Source organism: Mobula hypostoma, chromosome 11, assembly GCF_963921235.1.
Source record: "Mobula hypostoma chromosome 11, sMobHyp1.1, whole genome shotgun sequence".
NCBI lineage: Eukaryota > Metazoa > Chordata > Chondrichthyes > Myliobatiformes > Myliobatidae > Mobula > Mobula hypostoma.
In genome coordinates, this window is record NC_086107.1 from 98737972 (window position 1) to 98761713 (window position 23742).

General features: G+C 43.5%; 1 protein-coding gene across 2 annotated transcripts in view; it reads left to right on the plus strand.

Moving 5' to 3' along the window:
• micall1a (MICAL-like 1a) overlaps positions 1 to 23742 on the plus strand; it is a 98874-nt gene that overhangs the window by 32216 nt on the left and 42916 nt on the right. For both annotated transcript variants that reach the window (XM_063062616.1, XM_063062617.1), the window contains exons 3-5: positions 13902 to 14043; positions 16413 to 16513; positions 20906 to 21042. In XM_063062616.1, the coding sequence (XP_062918686.1) occupies positions 13902 to 14043; positions 16413 to 16513; positions 20906 to 21042 (380 nt within the window). The remainder of the gene's footprint in view (positions 1 to 13901; positions 14044 to 16412; positions 16514 to 20905; positions 21043 to 23742) is intronic.

Here is a 23742-nt window from a genome sequence, read left to right on the forward strand (position 1 = left end):
GGGTCCTTAATAATGGATGCTGCCTTCTTGGGACACTTGCCTTTTGAAGATGTCGTCAGTTGTGGGGAGGCTAATACCCGTGGTGGGGCTGGCTGGGTTTACAACTCCCTGTAGCTTTTTCAGATCCTGTGCATTGATGCCTTTGTACCAGACAATAATGCAACCAGTCAGAATGCTCTCCACGGTATATCTGTAGAATTGTCAATGAATTTGGTGGGAGTACATAATTTCCCACTCGGGAGCGATGAAGTGCTTATTGTTATTATCATTATTGTTATGTTCTATAGTAGTTCAAGAGAGCTCGCCATGACTTTCTCTCAGATAGTTGCCACCAGCAGCTTCAAGAGTTGATCAGGGTTGGCAATAGCACTGAATTAATGAGAAAATCCTGTTTAGAGAGTGGATTTTTTTTAAAAAAAGAAGAAATCCTGGTAGAGCATGCAGCAAGAACTAGAATACAGCTGAAACTGAGGGGAATGTATGGTGATGATTGGGAAATCTGGGAGTTCATCATCAGTTTTATAATCCAGACCATTAATTGTGGTGGGTGAGGAGTGAGGTCACTGGAAAATTTGGCACTGTGCTCTCCTTTGAGAAAATAAGTGACGGGCAGAGAAAAGAGTGTATTATGTTTTAATTGGAGTCAGGACTGAAAAAGTCAGTGTTGGTTTTCACTGGATCATTGGTTTTGATGTAGCTGAGGGATATTTCTCACACGCCACCATTAGTTCTCCTGTCTGTTTAGTTAACGAACGGTTTGAGTTTGTTTCTGTCCCGCTCACCAGTGTTGGAAGTGGTGGTGGCATGTTTTCAGGAACTGAATGAGCAGGGCTGTGTGTGACTTGCTGAGAGCAGCGGCTGCCAAATGGCCAGCCGTGCCAGGGAGCTCCAGCTTCTGACAGCACTCACCGCCCTCTGGCAGCTGCGTAACTCATGACATCGGCATTCTATTCCCCTTCACATCTATTTCTGACAACAACAGGAACAGCAGCGTGTTTTGAATGTGATTTTAAAGAGGGACCATTATTTACAATCACGGGTTCGTTTTGATTGATTGAATGAAGTTGGTTCTATCTAGACTGCAGAAGGGACCAATGTCAGTGTTCATCTAGGAGATGGTAGTTAGATTGACACAGTCGCTTACTACCCGATGGGGTGCACTTTCCACTTCAATGCAACTGTCCCAGCTGTAATCCACTGGCCTGAATAAAACCAATCCCGCTCACTTCTGCCCCCTCACATTTCTGCAGCCAAGTAATGACTCAGTGGAGATGCAAAAGGCCCTTTATGTCTCTGAATCTGTTTGCTATCCAGCAAAATATTAACTGCTCTGTGACCTGACTCCACATATTTGGCTTTGATGTTACTGGCTAACAAAAAATAAACTCAAGTTCCATATAAATTAATAGTGACTAGTACATCTGTTGCAGTTTGCATAATAGTTTTCAAATTAGTGCTGTCCTCTCAAATAGAAATGTTTCCTAATCACTCCTGATAGAATGGACTCTTAATTTTTAAACAGTGTCCATTGTCTTACACTCACTACACAGGTGAACTATTCCAGGGGCTATAGCTCAAACCAGTGTTATTCAAACCCTTGTAGTCCAGGAATCCATCTTGTAATTGGATAAAGGGGAAAACTTCACTCAACTTCTCTTAGCCCATCACTGAAATGTTCCCACAACCAATGGACTCATTTTCAAGGACTCTTCATCTCATGTTCTCAATATTTATTGCTTATTTATTTATTTATTTATTTATTATTTCTTCGTTTTGTGTTTGCTTAGTTTGTTGTCTTCTACACTCTGGTTGAACGTCCTAGTTGGGTGGTCTTTCATTGATTCTGTGAAGGTTATTATTCTGTAACATTATTGATTATGCCCACAAGAAAATGAATGCCGGGGTTGTATATGGTATGTGACGGAGTCCTGAATTACCCCAATGAACTCTGCTTTTCAAAAGACAGAGAGAGAGAGAGGTATTTAACACCGACATCTTGTTTTGAAAAGAGAGAGAGAGAGAGAGAGAGAGAGAGATGAAGACTAACTATTGCATTTCTGCTGAGTTGGAGAGAGAGGGCACCGAGCAGCTTATAAGTCACTATAGTGTCCAAGGGCGGTGTTATTTGATGGACAATCGATGCGATAGTTTCTCTGGAGTGTATTTATTCTTCCCAAGGACATGGCCTGCTAGTGCATTCTTACACAGACAGAGATGGGAGGAGTTATTTGAATGAGAGTTGGTACTCAGTACGGTGAGATAAATAGAAGGTCAGATGATAGACCTGCAGCATGTGTTTTTGGACACTGAATGAGCTCTGTTGTGCCCACAGAAAAAGTGGGTTTTTTGGAAGATCGATTGGGCGGATCGATCAGTGGCTCTTGCAGTGAGAAAAGGGAGTGACCGATGGGGAGTTCTCCATGTGTGCAACCCTTGCCTAGGTTGATGATTCCACCACAGAAAAACGGTCCCCTTTGTTGTGGTCACAGTCAGTGACTTTTAAAGGATTTCTGAGAACAATGGGAAGATCGATGGCGTCAGTTCATCTGAAGACTCAAATCTCTTCCTCTCTCTACTCAACTCAATACCACAAACTGAACTGAACTTTACTCGTTATCGTAAGACTATCTATTTACCCCTAGACTTGAAGAAGCTTGGTTTTCGTATATTTCCACATATACCGATATACAGGTTTCCCCCACCATCCGAAGGTAGAGCATTCCAATGAGACAGTTCGTAAGCCAAGATGTCATAAAGTGAAGAAGCAATTACCATTTATTAATATGGGAAAGATTTTTGAGCGTTTCCAGACCCAAAAAATAACCTACCAAATCATGCCAAATAACGCATAAAACCTAAAATAACAATAACATATAGTAAAAGCAGGAATGGTATGATAAATACACAGCCTATATAAAGTAGAAATACTTGTTGCAATCATTGAAGCACAGTCTAGCGCAGCGAAAATCTCACGCATGCGCTCTCGGTGGAAGCACTGTCGGCGCAGACGCTGTCAGCAGAAACACTCTCTCCAGTAACCTTTAAGCTATGAGGCTGCCAAATCATACCAAATAACACAAAAATACACAACCTATATAAAGTAGAAATAATGTATGTGCAGTGTAGTTTCACTTACGGGAATCAGGATGGTGTGTTAGGCTGAGTCGTGGGAAATTGGAGTGGTGGGAGGTAGAGGAGACTGAGGTGTCATCTCATCGTAGTCTATTTCCAATAGGGCAGGCAGGTCATCATCTTCTACGTCTGCCTGCCTCGATGTCAAAGGTCGAGGTTCGTCGTCTGCTGTGGCTGATGTGCAAGGCTTGAAAATCGACGGTATACTTGACTGCTGAGCCTCGCACATTTTTAGATCATAGAGTTCTTTGTAAGCCCTCAAAACATCCTGAAAACCTGCCCTAAACCTACGTGCCCTTTCAAAATTAAAGTCAATCGCAGCGAAAACCTCACGCAACTGCTTCACGTTCAGTCCCTGGACGACTTCATTTTCGCTACTGCGTTTGGTTTTGATTGTTATCCTTCCCTCTTGCAATTGCATCAGCTGTTCATCTGTCAATTCTTGGTCATGGGATGCCAAAACCTCCTCAACATCATCTTCGTCAATTTCCACAAACCCAGCCTCCTTAACCAAGATCACTATTGTCGTATTCATTGTTGATGGTTCGAAGCCTTTAAAATCGTTCACTGCTTTGGGACATAGTTTCCTCCAAACGCCATTTCTCATCGAGACTCTTAGCCTATCGAGAGCATCTCCAATGTTGGTGATCGCCAGTTTTATATTGTAGTCTTTCCAGATCTCTAGCAAAGATGCTTCGGAGTTGCCCTCTCTGTCAATAGCACTTACAATAAAACGCATCACATTTTGCGTATAGTAAGCCTTAATTGTGGCTATTAGGCCTTGGTCACACGGCTGCAGCAACGATGTCGTATTCGGCGGTAAGAACGCAACACGAATGTTACCGCCATACTCGGTAATCTCAGGCGGATGAGCAGCACAATTATCGACAATCACAAGACACCTATTATCGAGGTTATTTTCTCTGCAGTATTTTTCAACAAAAGGACTAACGTATCTGCTCATGTACTCAGAAAAAAGCACTTGGGTGTTCCAACTGCTTGGATGTGAACGGAACACAACGGGAAGTGTTTTCTTATCAACGCCTTTAAGTGCCCTCGGATTTTCTGAATGGTACACTAGTAGAGGCTTAAGGACAGCATCACCAGTGGCGTTAATAATAGGCATTGGGGTAAACCTGTCCTTTGATGCCTTGTGTCCCTTAGCCTGTTTTTCTTCTTTCGAAATAAATGTCTTACTCGGCAATTTTTTCCAATAAATTGCAGTTTCGTCACATTAAACACTTGCTTATAAGAATAACCACCTTCTGTAATTATTTTCTTCAGTTGTGCTGGGAACCTTTCGGCAGCTTCAGTATCAGCCGAAGCACCCTCTCCGGTAAATGTTAAACTATGAAGCTGCCCTCGCCTCAGAAACCGATCAAACCACCCGTGGCTACCTTTAAATTCCACTTTCGCAACACTTTCATCACCATCGGCCAGTGGCTTCTGTTTCAGCTTATTAAAAAGACTGACTGATTTCTCCTTAAGTATAAGATAACTTAAAGGAACACCGCGTTTTGTACACCCATCAATCCACTCAAGCAGTAGACTTTCCATTTTATCCATTACTGGATGCCGACTAAGAGAGACCACTTTGCTACAAGCAGAACCAACAGTAACATCGGCAGCTTTCAAGATTTTTTCTCTCTGCGTAGAAATAGTGCGAATGGTGGATGCAGGCAAGTTCAACGCACAGACCATGTCCTTACTTCGTTCGCCATGATCGAAATGCTTAATTATGTCTAGTTTTACGCTAAGTGTAATACCCTTACGAGCTCTTTTAGGCTTTTCTGATACCGTAGAACTCATCTTGCTAACAGATGCACAAAATAAATCGAGATAGAGCACATGTTTAAGCAATGGCGGCTAGAAAACAGTTCCAGGGCAGGAGCTTGGCTGCTCGGGGCGCGCGCTGCTTTTCTTGTAACAGTGAAAAAACTTTCTGTTAGTGAAAACAGGATACAAATGTAGGTCTTTCGTAACAGCGAGGTTTCGTAAAGCAAACGTTCGAAAAGCGGGGGACACCTGTAACTATATATAATCATTGCTAACCTGTTTTATATATCTGATTTTATATTACTGTATTGCATAGTTACTAATAAATATTATTAGTTAATAGCAATACCGGACTCCAAAGTGTTTTCTATTTCTGCTGGTTCTTTAACCTGTCATGGGGTACGTGACAGGTGACATGTATGTACTTTGATAATAAAATTTACTTTGAGCTTTAATTCTGTGAAACCCAGAATTGCTCACCTTTTACTCTTGGTGTGATCTGCCCAGTGTAAGTGAAGGCCAGAATTCCATCAGTCTTTTTCATAATGTCTGAACGTTAACACATTTTAACAATTGGGTGCATAAACCATCAAGTCTTTTCAGATCTTTGCTGCTGCTTTGCAGTTTAGAGAGAATTCTTTTCTCCTTTTACAGGCTGAAATGGATGAGCTCACATTTGCTTGCACGGAGTTCCATCTATTAATATCTTTTTATAACTGGGAGCTTTTGTCTGGCTTCCATCTGCACTGCTTACAGTGTTGCATGTCTTTGTTATTGGATCACAGGATAGAAAGTCAGTTCTCCAAGTTACTTCTGAATATAGTCACCAGTTGTTCCCTCAGCACAGTGTTGTGGCAAAGCACCTGTTTTGCCCTGCCTTCCTACTGTCTGGATCAGCCATTTACCTAATTAATTAAATATTTTCACAACACGCTGGAGGGACTCAGCAGGCCGTGGAAATGATCAGTCGACGTTTTGGGCCGGAACCCTTCGTCAGGACGGTAGAGGGAAGGGGCAGAGGCCCTATAAAGAAGGTGGGGGGAGGGTGGAAAGGAGAAGGCTGGTAGGTTCCAGGTGAAAAACCAGTAAGGGGAAAGATAAAGGGGTGGGGAAGCAAAGCAGGGAGGTGATAGGCAGGAAAGGTGAAGAAGGAATAAGGGAAAGCACAGTGGGTAGTAGAAGGAGGCAGAACCATGAGGGAGGTGGTAGGCAGCTGGGGGGGGGGCAGAGTGAAATAGGGGTAGAGGAAGGGAGGGGGAGGGAATTACCGGAAGTTGGGGTATTCTATGTTCATACCAAGGGGCTGGAGACTACCTAGATGGTATATGAGGTGTTATAATTAAATATTTTGCTTCACATGAACAACTTCATGAAGTGGACTTGATCAGATGCTTTCTGGTATTGATATCAATGAGATTATAAACTCTCTCCCCCCCCCCCACCTCAAAAACTTCAAGTATGTTGAACTTTTTACAGGTGCACACTATCTCTTACAGGTTATCTCTGCAATACACCCTATCCTCGTTATATGTGGGGGATAAGTTCCTCGCAGTCAACGCATAATGTGAAATCACATAGTGTGAATAATTATTTAAATGGCGAAAATAGGGATGCATTCCAGAGGACTTCCTAAATATGTTTTATCTGTAATTTATTCTCATTTTCATACCAATATGACACAAAAGCAGTACCACAAGACAACATTTGTATTATATTTCATCAATTTAAGGTAATATTCAATGTAATAAATCATAGAAAGTTAACATCCAAGGGTGTATGGTACTCACCAACAGTGGCAGGTGTGTTCGCTCCGGGAGATGAGTGGTTGTTGTGGTGTCGGGCAGCTTTGCATGGATAAGGTGGATGGTTGTGGTCGTCAGGATCATATCAAGCACAGCAGGAGGTGAAGGAAGACTCACAGAACTCTTAGAACTGCCAGCAGCGGGAGATGACACCGATTTGAAGAAAGTGGTGAGGGTTGTTTGTTTGGCAGCATTTTGTTTCTCAGCATAAATTTGCTTGTAGGGAAGAAGGGTTGACGGCATGGAACGACTGAAATGCTGTCTCCATTCTAAACCTGGGTCCATATCCATCGCTATTTGTGCCAAGTGGTCCGACTTCCACCATTCCCTCACCGCTGGTAAACTCCCGGGATTTTCAAAATCGTCTGTTGCTTGCAGCATCTGAGAGATAGTTTGCTGTAAAAAAAAATACGTACGCCTTGAATGTAGATCACACCTTGGTCGAGTGGTTGAATCAGCCATGTTGCGTTAGGCAGCAGGAAACGCACTGTTATGTTAGGATGAATGCTGTCCAAGTGTTTAGGATGGGTGGCGCATTGTCAAGCAACAAAAGAACTTTAAAGGCAAGATTCTGTTCCCGGCAGTAGCGTCCCAGAGCTGTGTTACCTACAGCTGATGCCATGCTGTTTATAATTTCCAACTTTTTTTCAAGTGTTAAAGCGGCTCTCTGCTGCTCGGCGGATGGCTCAGGACGTGACATCGGACGCTTAGGAGGCATAGTTAAATATTTCAAGCACAAAATTACTGCAGTGTAGGTAAAACCAACAAAAGTTTAAGAGCGCAAGATCGCACATCCACACCTTGCCAAGACCAAATGCGAGACTAGCGGGAGTGAGATTGTGAGGCGCGCATACCTGTCTGGTATTGGCGGGAAAGCGGTGCTTCTCATCCCAACAGTGAGACAGTGAGGTGTGCACGCAACTTGTATTGGCAGGAAAGCAGTGCTCCTTGCATAACTGTGAGTTTTGGATGCATATAAGGAGACGTTGGTAGAAATAGGTTCCTCGCAGAACTGTGAATCCGCATTGTCTGAAGATGCATATAACAAGGATGAGGTGTATCTAGGTGTTCATTTTTTCACTGTTTATTCTTAAATACAAGCTTAAATAACTTGCTGGCAACAGAAACTGAGACAGAAAATATTGTCAACACTCGACAAGTCAGGCATTATCTATGGAAAGAGGAGTAGCTAATGTTTCAGCTTTAAGGTTGTTTATCAGAAGGGGAAAAGAAAAATGTTAATTGCCGGAAAGGTAAGGGGAAGGGTGGGTGGGAGAAATAACCCATTTCAGTTCCCTTTCCCATTCCAACATGTCAGTCCACGGCCTCCTGTACTGCCATGATGAAGCCACACTCAGGTTGGAGGAGCAACACCTTATATTCTGTCTGGGTAGCCTCCAACCTGATGGCATGAACATCAATTTCTCAAACTTCTGGTAATTGCACCCCCCCCCTTCACCATTCCCCATTCCTGTTTTCCCCCTCTCTCCTATCTCATTACCTATCCATCACCTCCCTCTGGTGCTCCTCCTCCTTTCCACGGTCTTCTATCCTCTCCTGTCAGATTCCCCCTTCCCCAGCCCTTTATCTCTTTCACCAATCAACTTCCCAGCTCTTTACTTCACCCCTCCCCCAGTTTCTCCTTGTACTTCTTCCTCCCCTCCCCCAACCTTCTTACTCTGACTTCTCATTTTCTTTTTCAGTCCTGATAAAGAGTCTCAGCCCGAAACGTCGACTATACGCTGTTTCATAAATGCTGCCTGGCCTGCTGAGTTCCTCCAGCATTTTGTGTGTATTGCCTTGAAATAATGTCCATGTTAGCTTAGGCCTGGGAAAGAAACTGAGAGAGTGAGTTGGTAATGGGGACAATTAGAGGATGACAAAAGTGTGATGGGTTATTTACAACAGGTCGGGGTGTGCTAATGAGGCTACACCGTGCTTTGATGGAACACATGAGTTGTGTTAGGCCTCATTATAACAGCGCGGGCCAGTGTGGGGTGGGGAATTAATGTGGCAAGCAGCAGGAAACTCGGGATTGCCCCATGACTGAGTGCAGGTTCTCCACAGAGCGGTCGTTCAATCTGCATGTCGTTTTTCTAAATGTGAAGATCACCTTGTGAACCGAATGCAGTGCACTAAATCAGAATTACCCCTGAATTGTTGCTTCACCCTGAACGACAGAGGTCAGGGGTGAAAGGTCAGTGGTCGCACTTGCTGATACAGGGGAAGAGTGATGCGGGACACAAGTGGTTGGTGGCGGTGGGGGAGTGTTGGACCCGGACTTGAAGGGAATACCATTTCCAAAGTGCTGAAGATGTTCTGGTGGTGGAATGTTGGAAATCATTTAGGCTGATTCACTGATGAATTAGTGTGGTCTTGCTGTCAGCCCCAGACTGACAAGCTGAAAAGGTCATGTGTAAACTGAAAAGCAACGTGGCTTCAAGCGCAGCCAGTTTTCTTGTTTAAGTTTACTTTTGACAGCAGGGAACCACAGTCACAATTTCACAACCTCATCTTCCTGGAAGAGGAGAACATACCAGAAGATGTAAGAGGTCCTGATTTTCTGAAAGAAAGGAATCTTGCAATGGTCTGTGTTAATCTGATGGTGTTAACCACAGAGGCCTTCCTGCTGTCAGCTTCAGGGAAAATCATTGTAAGGATTGAAGAGCTGCCCCTCTGGAGCATAGTGACTCATTGCAAGCTGCTCCCTGCAGAAATTCCTTCTATTATAATTAGGGTCGCCAACTTTCTCACTCCCAAATAAAAGACAAAAGTAGCAGTCAAATACGGGACACTTGTGTCTACCCCGAGAAAGACTACCATGACCATGAACCCTTGCGCGGGCACCTGACGTGCGCATGCGTGTACGTGCCGATTTTTTTTTCTACAAATCAGTTTTGGCTTAATCTTCCCGATTCTGCTTTTACTATATGTTAGTGTTATTTTAGGTTTTCTGTGTTATTTGGTATGATTTGGTAGGTTATTTTTTGGGTCTGGGAACGCTCAAAAATTTTTCCCATATAAATTAATGATAATTGCTTCTTCGCTTTACACCATTTCGGCTTACGAACGGTTTCATAAGAATGCTCTACCTTAGCAGGGGAAATACAGGACAAGAGCGGTCCCATATGGGACAAACCAATTTAGCCAAATATACGGGATGTCCCGGCTAATACGGGACAGTTGGCAACCCTAATTATAATCGACCTCAATACACTGTGTAATGATTTTATCTGTCTGAACTGTATTCATGACATGTGACAATAATATCCCAAGACCATGAATCACACTGCAGGATCTGTCCATCTTGGAGGCATGGACATGATGATCATTTTGTGACTACTCCAAGAAAAATACAGACAGTGGCATCAACCACCATCTTGAGCTTTTTTTACACTCAGAGAAGACTTTGTCAATTAAAGTCACTGTGACGAACCCTTCTCTAAAGCAGCAGTGCTCAAAGCAGTGTGCATCCCACGTTTACTGCACGACGTCGTGCATGTCGTGGTCCTGCCCAGTGGGTCCACACAGACCACTGCAAGCTGGGACTGAGCAGGCTGCATTGCTAACTTTTCTCAATCTGTCTTGAAAGTCTCCTCTAACAAACTTCCTACAGGGGTGAAGCTAAGGAACATGGTGAATGGCAAATTGCTAAACGAATGTCACCACCACTCCAGACCCATGCTCATTCCAACTCCAGTCAGCTGCGGGATGCCGATGATACGTTCAGCAGCTCAGCTCCAAGTCAATATCAGAATCCGGTTTAATATCACGGGCATATGTCGTGAAATTTGTTGTTATGGCAGCAGTATATTGTAATACATAAAAGCTTAAATTGCAGCAGGAACTATTGATACTAAAGATATTTAAAAAGTTAAATAAGTAATGCAAAGGTGGGGGGGAGTGGTGAGGTAGTGTTTATGGGTTCAGTGCCCATTCAGAAATCTGATTGCAGAGGGGAAGAAGCTGTTCCTGAATCACTGAGTGTGTGCCTTCAGGCTCCTGTACTCCCCCCAACCCCCCAATGGCAGCAATCAGAAGAGGGCAGGTTCTGAGTGATAGGGTTCTTAATGGTGGATGCTGCCTTTTTGAAGCATCGCTCCTTCAAGATGTCCTGGATGCCGGGGAGGTTGATTCATTCGTGGAAGCATAGAGCAGAATGGGGCTTATAAAGTTCAGATTAATATCATTTTCATTTAACACATGTGCGTGGAAATGTACTGTGAAATGTATACACAAACAAGGGAAACTTTGCAGATGCTGGAAATCCAAGCAATACACACACACAATGCTGAAGGAGCTCAGCAGGCCAGGCAACGTCTATGGAAAAGAGTACAGTCGACATTTCGGGCCGAGACCCTTCAGCAGGACAAAGGGAATCCCACATCTACTGCACACTGTCCTGCTAGAGGCTGGAGAACTGCCCCACTAGACCATGGTGACTCAGTGCAGGCTGCTCCCTGCAGAAATTCCTTCTATTATAATTGACCTCAGTGCACTGTGTAATGATTTTATCTGTTTGAACTGTACGCAAGGCATGTGACTTCTAGTCTATAGAAGTTCGTCAAAGTTTTAGATGACCTGTCATATCTTTTAAAACTTGTAAGAAAGTAGAGGCTTTGATACTGGAATCAAATAAAGGGCAAACTCGGCAAAGGCACCAGAGTTCCTTCTCTGAAGGATGTAGTAAACCCGACAGGGTCTGGTCACCATAACTGAAACTGGCTTTTAGGAGATGACAGGGTTTTAAGAGCTGGAGCATATCGGTGGAAAATCAGCTGTAAAGTTTGTTTAGAAAGCTTACATCTAGCATGACTAATAAAAACAGAAAATACTTAAACAACACACATCAAAGTTGCTGGTGAACGCAGCAGGCCAGGCAGCATCTCTAGGAAGAGGTACAGTCGACGTTTCCGGCCGAGACCCTTCGTCAGGACTAACTGAAGGAAGAGCTAGTAAGAGATTTGAAAGTGGGAGGGGGAGGGGGAGAGATGCTGCCTGGCCTGCTGCATTCTCCAGCAACTTTGATGTGTGTTGCTTGAATTTCCAGCATCTGCAGAATTCCTCGTGTTTACGTTTTTTAAATACTTTTAACAGTTAATGTTTCAGAGTCATAGTCTTTCACCAGAGGTTGAACCAAGTTTTCAACGTGAACAGATGCAAGGTTTAGGCTGCAGTTAGTAGAGGAGTAAAGGACAAAAAAAAATTAACAGTATGCCAGAAATTGAATGATATTAGGAATGATACTGGAAGGAAAATGAAGATGGTTATGGGACACGATAAAAACAAAAGATGAATTTAGCAAGGTTGTAAATGAGAATTTGAGAATCATCTGAACCTGAACTCTGAGCAGATCATCCAAACAATCATTCACCAGCTCAACAAAATCTTGACAAGCATGCCAAAGTCCTGGCAGACTTCCACCTCTTCCACCAATGAATATTGGCCCAGTCGAGTGTGACCATGTAACTTGGCTGATGACTCTAGTCCTCAAAATCAGGTTCTGTGGTTATTAATTGGATCGACGGAGTGCACAGATAATCAATTGAATATGGGGCTTTCTGCCTGCTGTAAATCTACCTGCACAGGTGTGCACATGGGGAGTTGGGGCTGATTTGGTTTGCTACAGACGTACTTATTTGGAGGCACAAAGCTATAGGTGCTGTAACCTGGAGCAGCAGTCAGTCCAGTGGAGGAACTCAGCATTGAGCAATACCTGTAAGAGGAAAGAAATCATCGACACAGCATAGCAGTTAGCATGATGCTATTAGAGCTCAGGGTGTCGGAGTTCAAAGTTTAATTCCGGCGTGCTCTGTAAGAGAATTTGTACAGTCTTCCCGTGAGCGCGTGGGTTTCCACCGGGTGCTCCAGATTCCTCCCACAGTCTAAAGATGTACCCAGATAGTATGTTAATTGGTCATTGTAAATTGTTCTGTTTTAATAGGGTTTAATAGGTGGACTGCTGGGCAGAGTGGCTCGTTGGGCCAGAATGGCATCTTCCACTTTGTATCTCTTAATAAGTTTCAACCCTGCATTGGGACAATTCATCCTGAATGTTAACAATTTCTTCCCCCACCCCCAGCAGATATTCATTCTGAACTTGGGGGTGGATTGCTTTGTATCATGAATCACAGGCACCATAAAAGCAGAGTACAGGTGCTGTAAAAGGCTACTAGCAAATTAGTATCAAAGCAAGAGCGTGACTTTCAACAAAATGGATTGAAATCAAACACTTCAAAAAAAGGAGTTTTCAACAAATTAGAAGCACTATTTTTAAAGGAGCTGCAACTTAGAGGATGAAATTTTAAAAGCCACTGAGGCAAGAGATTCAAGCATTCAGTTGGAGGAGTAACACCTCATATACCGTCTGGGTAGTCTCCAGCCCCTTGGTATGAACATAGAATTCTCCAGCTCCGGTAATTCCCTCCCCCTCCCTTCCCCTATCCCTATTTCACTCTGTCCCCTCCCCCAGCTGCCTATCACCTCCCTCATGGTTCCACCTCCTTCTACTACCCATTGTGCTTTCCCCTATTCCTCCTTTACCTTTCCTGCCTATGCCCTCCCTGCTTCCCCTCCCCCACCCCTTTATTTTTCCCCTTACTGGTTTTTCAACTGGAACCTACCAGCCTTCTCCTTCCCACCCTCCCCCCACCTTCTTTATTGGGCCCCTGCGGGTCTTGGCCCGAAATGTTGATTGTTCGTTTCCACGGATGCTGCCCGACCTGCTGAGTTCCTGCAGCATGTTGTGTGTGTTGGTACAGTTCCCCCCTTTCCCTCCTGCCCCTCCTAGTATTAGAATTCTAGCTCCCAATCGGTCCCACACATTCACTTGCCCAGTGCCCCAGTCATTCAGTAGTGTAGGTGCTCCAAAAACCTCTGTGGTCTATATAATTGCTACTGGAGGTGTCCCACTAATGCAAAGACTAGGCAATTCCTTGCTCCATGCAACCAACAAACAGGCCGTCATAACATCTATTTACTAGTGACTCGCAAGTGATTCTGGCATGATTGCCCTCCTACCCTCTATTGAGTGTGGGCAATTATAAAGTCTCTGATCTGCAGATGAGTTTCAGTTCCTCAGCTTTCTCAAGGTCCAGCAAAGTCAACTTACTTGTAGCGCTGAAAGAGTTCAATCCAAGCTCTTCCTTTAATCACTGAGCACCTTCACGAAGCATGTTTGTGTCTCCATAGGCATTTGAAGTGGCGGAGCAGGAGCTGGGAATTCCTGCGCTTTTGGACGCAGAAGACATGGTGGCAATGCGTGTTCCGGATCGGCTCAGCATCCTTACCTACGTGTCTCAGCTCTACAATTACTTCACCAACCAGACTCACGGTATGGAGCCGTGGCACCTGTGCACACTTCGGAATGTTGATTCATTTCTTAATTTATTCAGTTAGACCCTCAAAGATTAAGTCAATGAAATAAAGTAATTTAGCCCAGAGTTAAATATGACGAGTTACAAAGAATAGTTGCGGTGCTGTTCAAACTGTACAAGTTATTACAGGTTTTAGAAGAACAAACTTCAGCAAATGTGATTACTAATTGTCTTGTTAAGCAATATCCACCACAATATAGTACTGTGCAAAAGTCTCAGGCATATATGTAGAGCTAGGGTGCCTAAGGCTTTTGAACAATACTGTATTTGTCAATGTGGAACGGAGAGAGAGTTTGTAAATCTAGTGAGAGTGAAGGATGTCAGTAATGATGAGGGTAGAGCACCCCAGGAGAGGGGTGGGACAGGTGGTAGGTAAGGAGTGATGGGGCAGAGGGTGGCACAAGTGCAGACACAAGAAGTCCAGAGACACCAGGCAAGGTCAATTGGTTTATTGATCATTATGGAATATCTCTGTGGTGCTTCCCGCTTCCTCTCCTCTCCCGTCCCCTTTTTCCAGCCATGATTCCCGTCTCCTTGCCCCAATCCACAATAGACACCCATGTCAGAATCAGGTTTATCATCACTCGCATATGTCGTGATTTTTTTTTGCAGCAGTATAATACAATACATAAAATTACTACAGGACTGTGCAAAAGTATTAGCTTTTATATATATATATATATATATATATGTGTGTGTGTGTGTGTGTCTAAGACTTTTGCACAGCACTGTGTAACAAGGCAAAGAAGTAGGAAAGAATCCTATTGAAATTAAAAGGATCGAAAGTTTTGGAAACTAAAAGCCAGCAGCAAAGATACCAGTGTTAAAATTGGTCACGCAAGCCTTAAGGAGTTATTAGTTTTATGAATATGAAAATCAGTGGACCCTGTTACTCTGAGGTTGTGGCTGCACACTTTCTGTCAGCTGGTGGCTGGTTTCTGTGTCATTCTGCACGTTAGACTTGCAGACTGCAGCTGTAACCTTTGTTATGGTTTGTATTTTAGTGCAAACATCTATGTAAATAGCTTTCACACTTCCTGTCCGTGTCAAAAATCTACAGGTTGTTTGCATTGACGTTTGTCCTCAACTTTGCATTTAGGATGCACCAGTTGATAGGGGAGAAGATAGATTCTTTTGTGGCTATCTGCAGCAAATTGGATAATATAATTACACAAAAAATATAGTCCAATTCCCTGAGTCCATGAATGTTGCAGCAGTCTGCGGTCAAACTCAATACAGCTTGACTTTTGCCAAATGAACACTAGGGGCAGCACTGACTCCAGTATGGAATCCGTGCCCCCACTGGTGGTGTGCCCGACTCCAACGCCTCCCCCGGGTGGCTGCAAACAGGTGACACTGCGGCTTGAGGCCTAGTCCTTGCTGTGACCAAGGCCGTTAGCTCTCCGCTGTACCTTGAATAGCACAATAGAATCTTATGGAACTTTCTGAAAAGGTAGATGAGGCCTGTGGTGAAGAATGACTCCTCTGGCTGTTGAGAGCTCACTTGTTCTCCCAGTAACACAAGCGTCAGCCTAGAAAACATCCTGGACTTGAACCCATCTCCTGGAATTATCACTGCCCTCCTGTGTAGTTTTACAATCTATTTCCTGAAACTGTCAGTGAATCTTCTGAGGCAGCATATTGTTGAATAATATTGACATGTAATCATGTATTAATATATTAGATTGGAGACGAACAAATGAATCAGAACCAGCTTCATTATCACCAATGTGACGTGAAATTTGTTAACAGCAGCAGCAGCAGTTCAATACATAATCGAGCTTAGAGAGAAAAAAAATAAATAAAATAAATAATAATAATAAATAAACAAGTAAATCAATTACGTATATTGAATAGATTATTAAAAATGTGCAAAAACAGAAATACTGTATATTTTTTAAAAAGTGAGGTAGTGTTCAAAGCTTCAAAGTCCATTTAGGAATTGGATGGCAGAGGGGAAGAGGCTGTTCCTGAATCGCTGAGTGTGTGCCTTCAGGCTTCTGTACCTCCTACCTGATGATAACAGTAAGAAAAGGGCATGCCCTGGGTGCTGGGGGTCTTTAATAATGGACACTGCCTTTCTGAGACGCCGCTCCCTAAAGATGTCCTGGGTACTTTGTAGGCTAGTACCCAAGATGGAGCTGACTAGATGTACAACCTTCTGCAGCTTCTTTCAGTCCTGTGCAGTAGTCCCTCCTGGAAGATGGCATTTAGAAACCACTAGCCCAGCCAGGTGAATGTGAAACAGAATCCAGCACGTGAGGCAAGTGACGATTATCTTGTTTGGATTTTGAAGACTGTCAGTAAAATTATTTTCTTTCCACAGCTGGTGTTCCTCCCACCATGAAGAGACCAGCTGCGATATCACCATCGGAGCCATCAGTTAAGAAAGTGGTCACTGTGAACAAGCAAGTCCTCTCACCACATGTACGTCTGTTGGTAATGTGTAACCTGACTGGGTGACTGTAATTACCATTGAAATGACATTAGGCCTATATCTGTGATGTTTTATATTTGGCCTGGATTAGAGAACATGCCTTGTGTGGAAAGGTTGAGTGAGCTAGGGCTTTTTCTCTTTGGAGCGAAGGAGAATGAGAGATGATGTGCTAGAGGAGCATAGCATTAGGAGAGGCATAGGTAGAACAAAGAGTCAGCACCTTTTCCTCAGAGCAGCAGTGGCTGATAATAAATGAGTGGAGGGGGGTTTAGCGGAGATGTCAGAGGTTGTTATTTTTTAATAGAGTGGTGAACGTACTGCTGGGGTTAGTGTTGAGGTTGAACATTTAATTTTAAGAGACTGTTAGATAAACACAGTGATAGAAGGAAAATGGAGGGTTGTGGCTGGTGTAGGAGGAAGGGATTAGATTGATTGGGTTTAGATATGTTGACACACCATCATAGGCGAGGGGCCCATACTGTACTGCACTGTTTTATTAGCAGCAATTTCCTTTGGAAAGTGTTTATTTATTTATTTATTGACATACAGCGTGGAACAAGCCCTTCGAGCTGCGCTGCCCAGCAATCCCCGATTTAACCCGAGCCCAATCACGGGACTATCAACGATGACCAGTTTACCTACTTAACATCTTTGGACTGTGGAAGGAAACCCATGTGGCCACAGGGAGAACGTACAAACTCCTTACAGGCGATAGCGGGAATTGAACCCAGTTTTGTGTACTGTAAAGTGTTGTGCTAACCACTACGGTACCATGCTGCCCCAATCTGAATCGAAGTCTATCAGGGATCTAAAAGTGTCTGTCAGGGCCTCACCAATCTGTACCTTTAATCTCCCCCACCTACCCCATAGCGACTGTGTATATGTTTCAGGCCCCAAGGATTCATTCACCCTGAAGTCTACTCGGACATCTAATACTTCATTTTCAATAGTGACTTAGAACATTGAATAGCTTAGCATACAATTAGACTGCTTGGTCCACAAGGTTCTGCCAAACTAATTAAATTAGTAATTCACTGCTTGAATCCCTTCCTCTCTGCCTAGGCAATGTCCATATCCCTTCATTCTCTGCACATTCATTTGCCTATCAAAGAGCCTCTTAATCACCTACATCATATTGTTTTAGGAGGGGGGGGTTTTCAAAAGGGCATCATGTTTCAAGAAAAAGTGCCGAGCTAAAGCGGAAAATCTTGGCATGGTAAAAGTTGGATTCTGGTGAGGAAAGTGGTGAGGCTGAGGATAAGGATAAGCTGGGAAATTTCAGAGGTGTGTTCCTCAAATTATTTGTGTGATCCGATGCAAGGACACGAAGAAATATTTGCCAATAATCGTGGACAAATGTATAAGGCAACCAATAGTAAGGGACTGCTCCAAACCAACTCGGCAGTGGTCTGTGGTGTCACATCTGTGTGCCTTCAGTAAAAGTCCAATGCTTTCTCACAAAATCTTACTGTGGCCTTGTTGTACACATGACTAGCATTTAAGTTTGTTCAGGAACCAAGGCCCATTTATTGTCAGCCAGGATCAGTTCTCACTGCTCTTAAACAGCTACGCATGAATTGGAGCAGAATTGAGAACTGGTGAAAGTCCAACAGAGTGAATGGACTACCACTTCGGTGCTCAAAACAGCTGAGACAATGCCATGGTATAGGCACTACAGAATCACCCTGAACAGAGCCATTGACAATGAGCAATATATTGTATAGTGCCCACCTGGAGATTCAGTAAAACACTGGAAATAAGGAATTTAGCAGACAGTGTTTGAGTTGATCAACAGATCAAGAAGCATCTGTGGAAAGAGAATCAGAATTAACATTGCATTAGAATTAATAAACGGGTTCATCGTTGGTTTGATGAGAAATGGAGGAGGGCAGGGTCGGAGTTGCAGGGATGTAACATTGATGAAGTTGTAATGTATTCTTAACAGAAGAGTGAGCAATGGCATGTCATTCCGTAAACCACAGGTCAGATCGAAAGTTTGCAGCTCTGCCACACTGAGTTGGTGATGAGCGACGAGTTAATGACAAGAGGACGCTCATCTGTAATCTCATTTGTGGCAGGGTCTAGCACGTGACGCTGAAGGAAAGGCAGAAGCATTTGCAAGCATGGTCCCCCAGAACTGCCAGGTGGGGAGTCCCTCTCAGATTCCTCCTGAGGTCCCAGCGTCACACACAAGCCAGTCTTCAGCCAATTCAGTGCTTTCTGTGATAGGCTGAGAGCACTGTTACAGCAAATGCCATGAGATAATATAACATCCCATTTTGGGATTGCAGCTCCGATCAAGCCAGTCCAATACAATTACAACATTGGCAGCTCCCTAACAATGTGGGGCATTATCCTAATACATCTTGTTTATAAGGTGCATGACAAATCCCTCTGACTAATACCAGCCAGGCAGCTACTGTCCTCAGTAAAGTGATAGAAGCTGTTATTGACAGTGATATCAAACAACACTCATGTTCCCCTTAAATATTTCACCTTTCATTGTTAACCCATGACCTCTAGTTCTTATCTCACCCAACCTCAATAAAAAAGCCTGCTTGTATTTACTCTGTATATCTCCCTCATAATTTTGTATACCTTTATCAAATCTCCCCTCATTCTCTGGGCTCCAGGGAATGAAGTCCTAACTTATTAAGTCCTAACTTATTAAGTCCTAACTTATTAAGTCCTAACTTATTAAGTCCTAACTTATTAGGTCCTAACTTATTAGGTCCTCACTTATTAGGTCCTCACTTATTAGGTCCTCACTTATTAGGTCCTCACTTATTAGGTCCTCACTTACTAAGTCCTTACCTGTAACTCGGGTCCCCGAGTCCCAGCAATGTCATCATAAATTTTCTCTGTACCCCTTCAGTTTTATTGGTACGTTTCCTTGTAGGTAGATGACCAGAACTGCACACAACTTCTCATAACATCCCAACTCCAGTCCTCAATCCTCTGATTTATGAATGTCAAAAGTTCTCTTTATGACCCTGTGATGCCACTTTGAAGGAATTATGAATCTGTAATCCCAGATCCCTCTGTTCTGCTGCACTCTCGGTGTCCTAACGCTCGTCATGTAAGACCCGCCCTGGTTTGGCCATTCAAAGTTCAACATTTTGCGTATTGGACAGAACACAGTGCAACAATTTGTGCAGCCAGATTGTGTATTGGCACTATCATATCTACAGGATTGATTTCTCTAACGTGTGTAGTATTGGCCAGCTGGTAGCGCAGTGGCATCAGCACCGGACTCTGAAGCGAAGGCTCCCGAGTTCAAATCCAAGTTGGGCCACCCCCACCACCCCCGCCCCCCCAACCGAGCACACTTTCCATCCGTGCCGGGTTGAGCGTCGAGCTAGCCACTCGGCCTCGTAAAAAATACAAGGGGCGAGTCAGGAACATTCATATCGTGACTCGGTTAATCCGAAAGGAGACCAATCCTGACACCACGTGCCAGACAAGAATGGCTGACTGGTGCGACACGATGATAAAAAAAACTTCTGTAGTATTCACAAAACGTAACATTCATTGCTACGCAACAGAAGCCCATAGCCACCAGCCATTTTATATGATTACATTTTCATTGTATCACAAGCTGCATAAACTTGCAGTACTTACTGTACGTTGTTCTGGCCTCTGTTATTAAAGGAATTCAAAGACCAGGTGGGTTAAACTTATGAGGACAAATTAAATGGATCTCTGATCTCTTCTGAAAAAGCCTTGACTTTAATGGTGGGAGGAGCACAAGGACCTGTTGGTGATTTATAAATGCAGTCAGTGGCCACGTTACTAGGTACAGGAGTGGAGCCCAGAGTGGTCTTCTGTAGCCTATCCACTTCAAGGTTTGATGTCTTGTGCATTTAGGGATGCTCTTCTGCATGTCGCACGGCTATTTGACTTCCTGTCAGCTTGAACCAGTCTGACCTTTCTCCTCTGACCTCTCTCATTAACAAGGTGTTCTTGCCCACACAACTGCAACAACTGGATTTTTTTTTGTTTCTCACACTATTCTCTGTAAACTCTAGAGACTGCTGAGTGTGAAAATCCCAGGAGATCAGCTGTTTCTGAGATGCTCAAACCACCCCATCGGCTTAATTGAGTATTACCCAGAGAGTAGTTAGAACGTTGTACTCAATGCCACAAGTATTTGAGGCAGATATCACTGATGGATAAAGCACTTGATGGGTTATACATAGAAGGTCAGAAGGAAGTCTACGTGGACATTAAATGTCGACAAAGCAGAATGAAGTCTGAATATTTGTACTTGTCCTGCGGTCAGTGTCCTGTTGCTGGCTGTCTGTTTGCTTCCTGCAGGATCTCTCTGAATTGTTTAGTGTTGGCAGTGTCATTTCTAACTTTCATGTTTTATTGCCCAGCAGAGTGACTCCCCAGTGGCAGCTGACGAGAGGCCCCAGCGGAACACACTGAGCAGCACATGTGCAATTTGCAACAAGCACGTTCACTTGGTGCAACGATACTTGGTGGATGGAAAACTTTACCATCGCAACTGCTTTAGGTAATGGGAAATGACAGGAAGCGTTGCAGTAACAGTAATGCTTTTTTGAGCAAGGCTGCTTCCTGTAGTGAAATTGGCCGCAATACCAATCCATTGTTAACAACGTTTACAGATCATAAACCTCACTGACATGTTACTGGGATAGGGTGACGTTGGCTTTGCTTTTCCTCTTACAGAAGGAGGTGGCATTTCTCCTTGAATCACTCCAGTCCACGAACCAATGCCATTGCCACAAAGTAGTCATTTATGAACTCCTAGGATCCCGATCTTGCCACAGTAGGGGATGGTGATGTTGGGATGGTGTTGTGATTTGGAGCTGGTATTGCTTCTTAATTGTTTCCCCTCTTGGTGAACGAGGTGCTATTGAGAACCTGTGAAGGGTTGTATTATGTCCTTTAAATTGTAGACCACAAGATATAGGAGCAAAATTAGGCTATTTGGCCCATCAAGTCTGCTCTGCCATTTCATTATGGCTGATTCATTTTCCCTTTCAGCCCCAATCTCCTACCTTCTCCCCGAATCCCTTCATGCCCTGACTAATTAAGAACCTATTCAATTCAATTAAATTTTAATTGTAATTCGACCATACATGAATACAGCCAAACAAGACAGAGTTACTTCGGGCCCAAGGTACAAAACACAATACCAACAGTCACACACAACACAAGGCGCACATAGCATGTATAAGGTAGCAAGCTCATAAAAACATCAGTAAGATACAGCCGTGCAATAAAGTCCAGACATGAACCATGAATGCCACAGAAATCTGCAATCAACCCACAATAGAGCTTGTCTTTTGCTGAGTGAACACTGTGGGGGGGAGAGGGGAGTGGGATGGAGGGCAGCCTGGACGCCGCTTCACGGCGGCTTCAACACGTCTGTCCTGGCAGCTGTAAACAAGCGACACCGTGGCTTGAAACTTAGTCCTCGCACGTATAAGATAGCAAGCAAATATAGGATATTGGTAAAATACTACCAAACTAAATATCAACCTCTGCTTTAAATATACCCAGTGCCACAGTTGCATATGGCAACAAATTCCACAGATTCACTATTCTCTGGCTAAAGAAATCTTCCTCATCTCTGTTCTAAAAGGATTATTCTGAGGCGGAGGCGGTGTCCTCTGGTCTTTGACTCCCACACCATAGGAAGCATTGCACCAGTAGTGGAGGGGAAGGGTGAGAGTCCAGCAGCAACACTAGTCAATCTGCTGTGCTGTGTTTAGCATGGAGCTGCAGGAACATCAACTACAGTTGCATCACTCTGAGTGTCCTACACAACGGACTCCTGACTTGAGCATTGACCCGTTTTGAGAGGTCACTTGATGAGCCACCTGTTTGAGAGTATGCAGCTTCTGATTGCTGTTGTGACTGGTGTTGATCTAGCTGGTCCAATTAGAGTTCTGATTTTCAGTGGAGAGAAAAGTGACCCCCCTCTGTATAGGTATTCATTCATATTGTGGCTCATTTTTTTTCTTGTTGGGTCATAACTTTGCCAACAATGTTATTCAGCTCATGTATTGTCAGTGAAATTGTAATTGGGGGTGAATTGTAAACTTATCTTATGAAACACCTGAAAATTGTGGAGTTGTGGACAGTGAGGAAGGTACAGCAGGAAAATATGGCAGAAAATTTTCAGATGGAGTTTGACCTGGACCTCTGTGATTTGTTACACTCTGAGGAGGTCCACTGTAAAGGGAAAGTGCACAGAAAATGGCAGAACCTTTAGGAACATCAATGTACAGGGGGGTCTCGGGGTACAAGTCCATAGCCAACATTCCCACTAAATTTTTTTTACTGCTACATGGACCAACCATTGCTCTAAGCAGGATATTTTTCCATGGCCTGAAAACTGCATGGCACCTGTTTTTTTTTGTAATATGCACATCAGACAAACACAAGCCTCAACTCACAACACAAGTAAACAACATCAGCCTGTCAAAGCAATTGGCAGGCACAATTGCAGAAGTAATATGTTTTTACTGGACGGTGTTGGCGTTCAGCAAGCTGGCAGTTTATTAACAATAAACTACCGTCTTCCATTCTGTGTTTATTGTTACAATTTGTAACAATGTTGTAACTTGAAACAATGACAACATAAATATATTGAAGCTTTAAAATGTTTCAAAGTAAAGGTTTGGTATGTTTATTATTTAGAAAATTTATGGAGTATATCCATTAACACAATTAATTACAGGATATTTAACAATTATATTAACATAGATTTCAAAATTATATTAACATATAAAAGAAAATTTCAGCTAACAACAACAAAGGCTGTATGTGTGGGAGCATTTCAGTTACTGCTCAGCCATGCACCTGCACAGCTTAGAGGGAACAGTGTCCATAGCTCACTGAAAGTGACAGCACAAGTGGATCAGGTGGTAAAGAAGACATACAACATTCTTGCTGTCATTGATCAGGGCATTAAGTTTAAGTTGGCATATCACGTGCAGCTGTATACAAGTTTGATCATAAGATACAAGAGCAGAATTAGGCCATTTGGCCCAGCGCGTCTCCTCCGTCATTTCATCATGGCTGATCCAATTTTCCTCTCATTCGCAGTCTTCTGCCTTAAAAATGCATAAAGACTTGGCCTCCACAGCTGCCTGTGGCAAAGAATTCCACAGAATCACCACTCTGGCTAAAGAAATTCCTCCTCATCTCCGTTCTAAAAGGGCACCCCTCTGTTCTGAGGCTG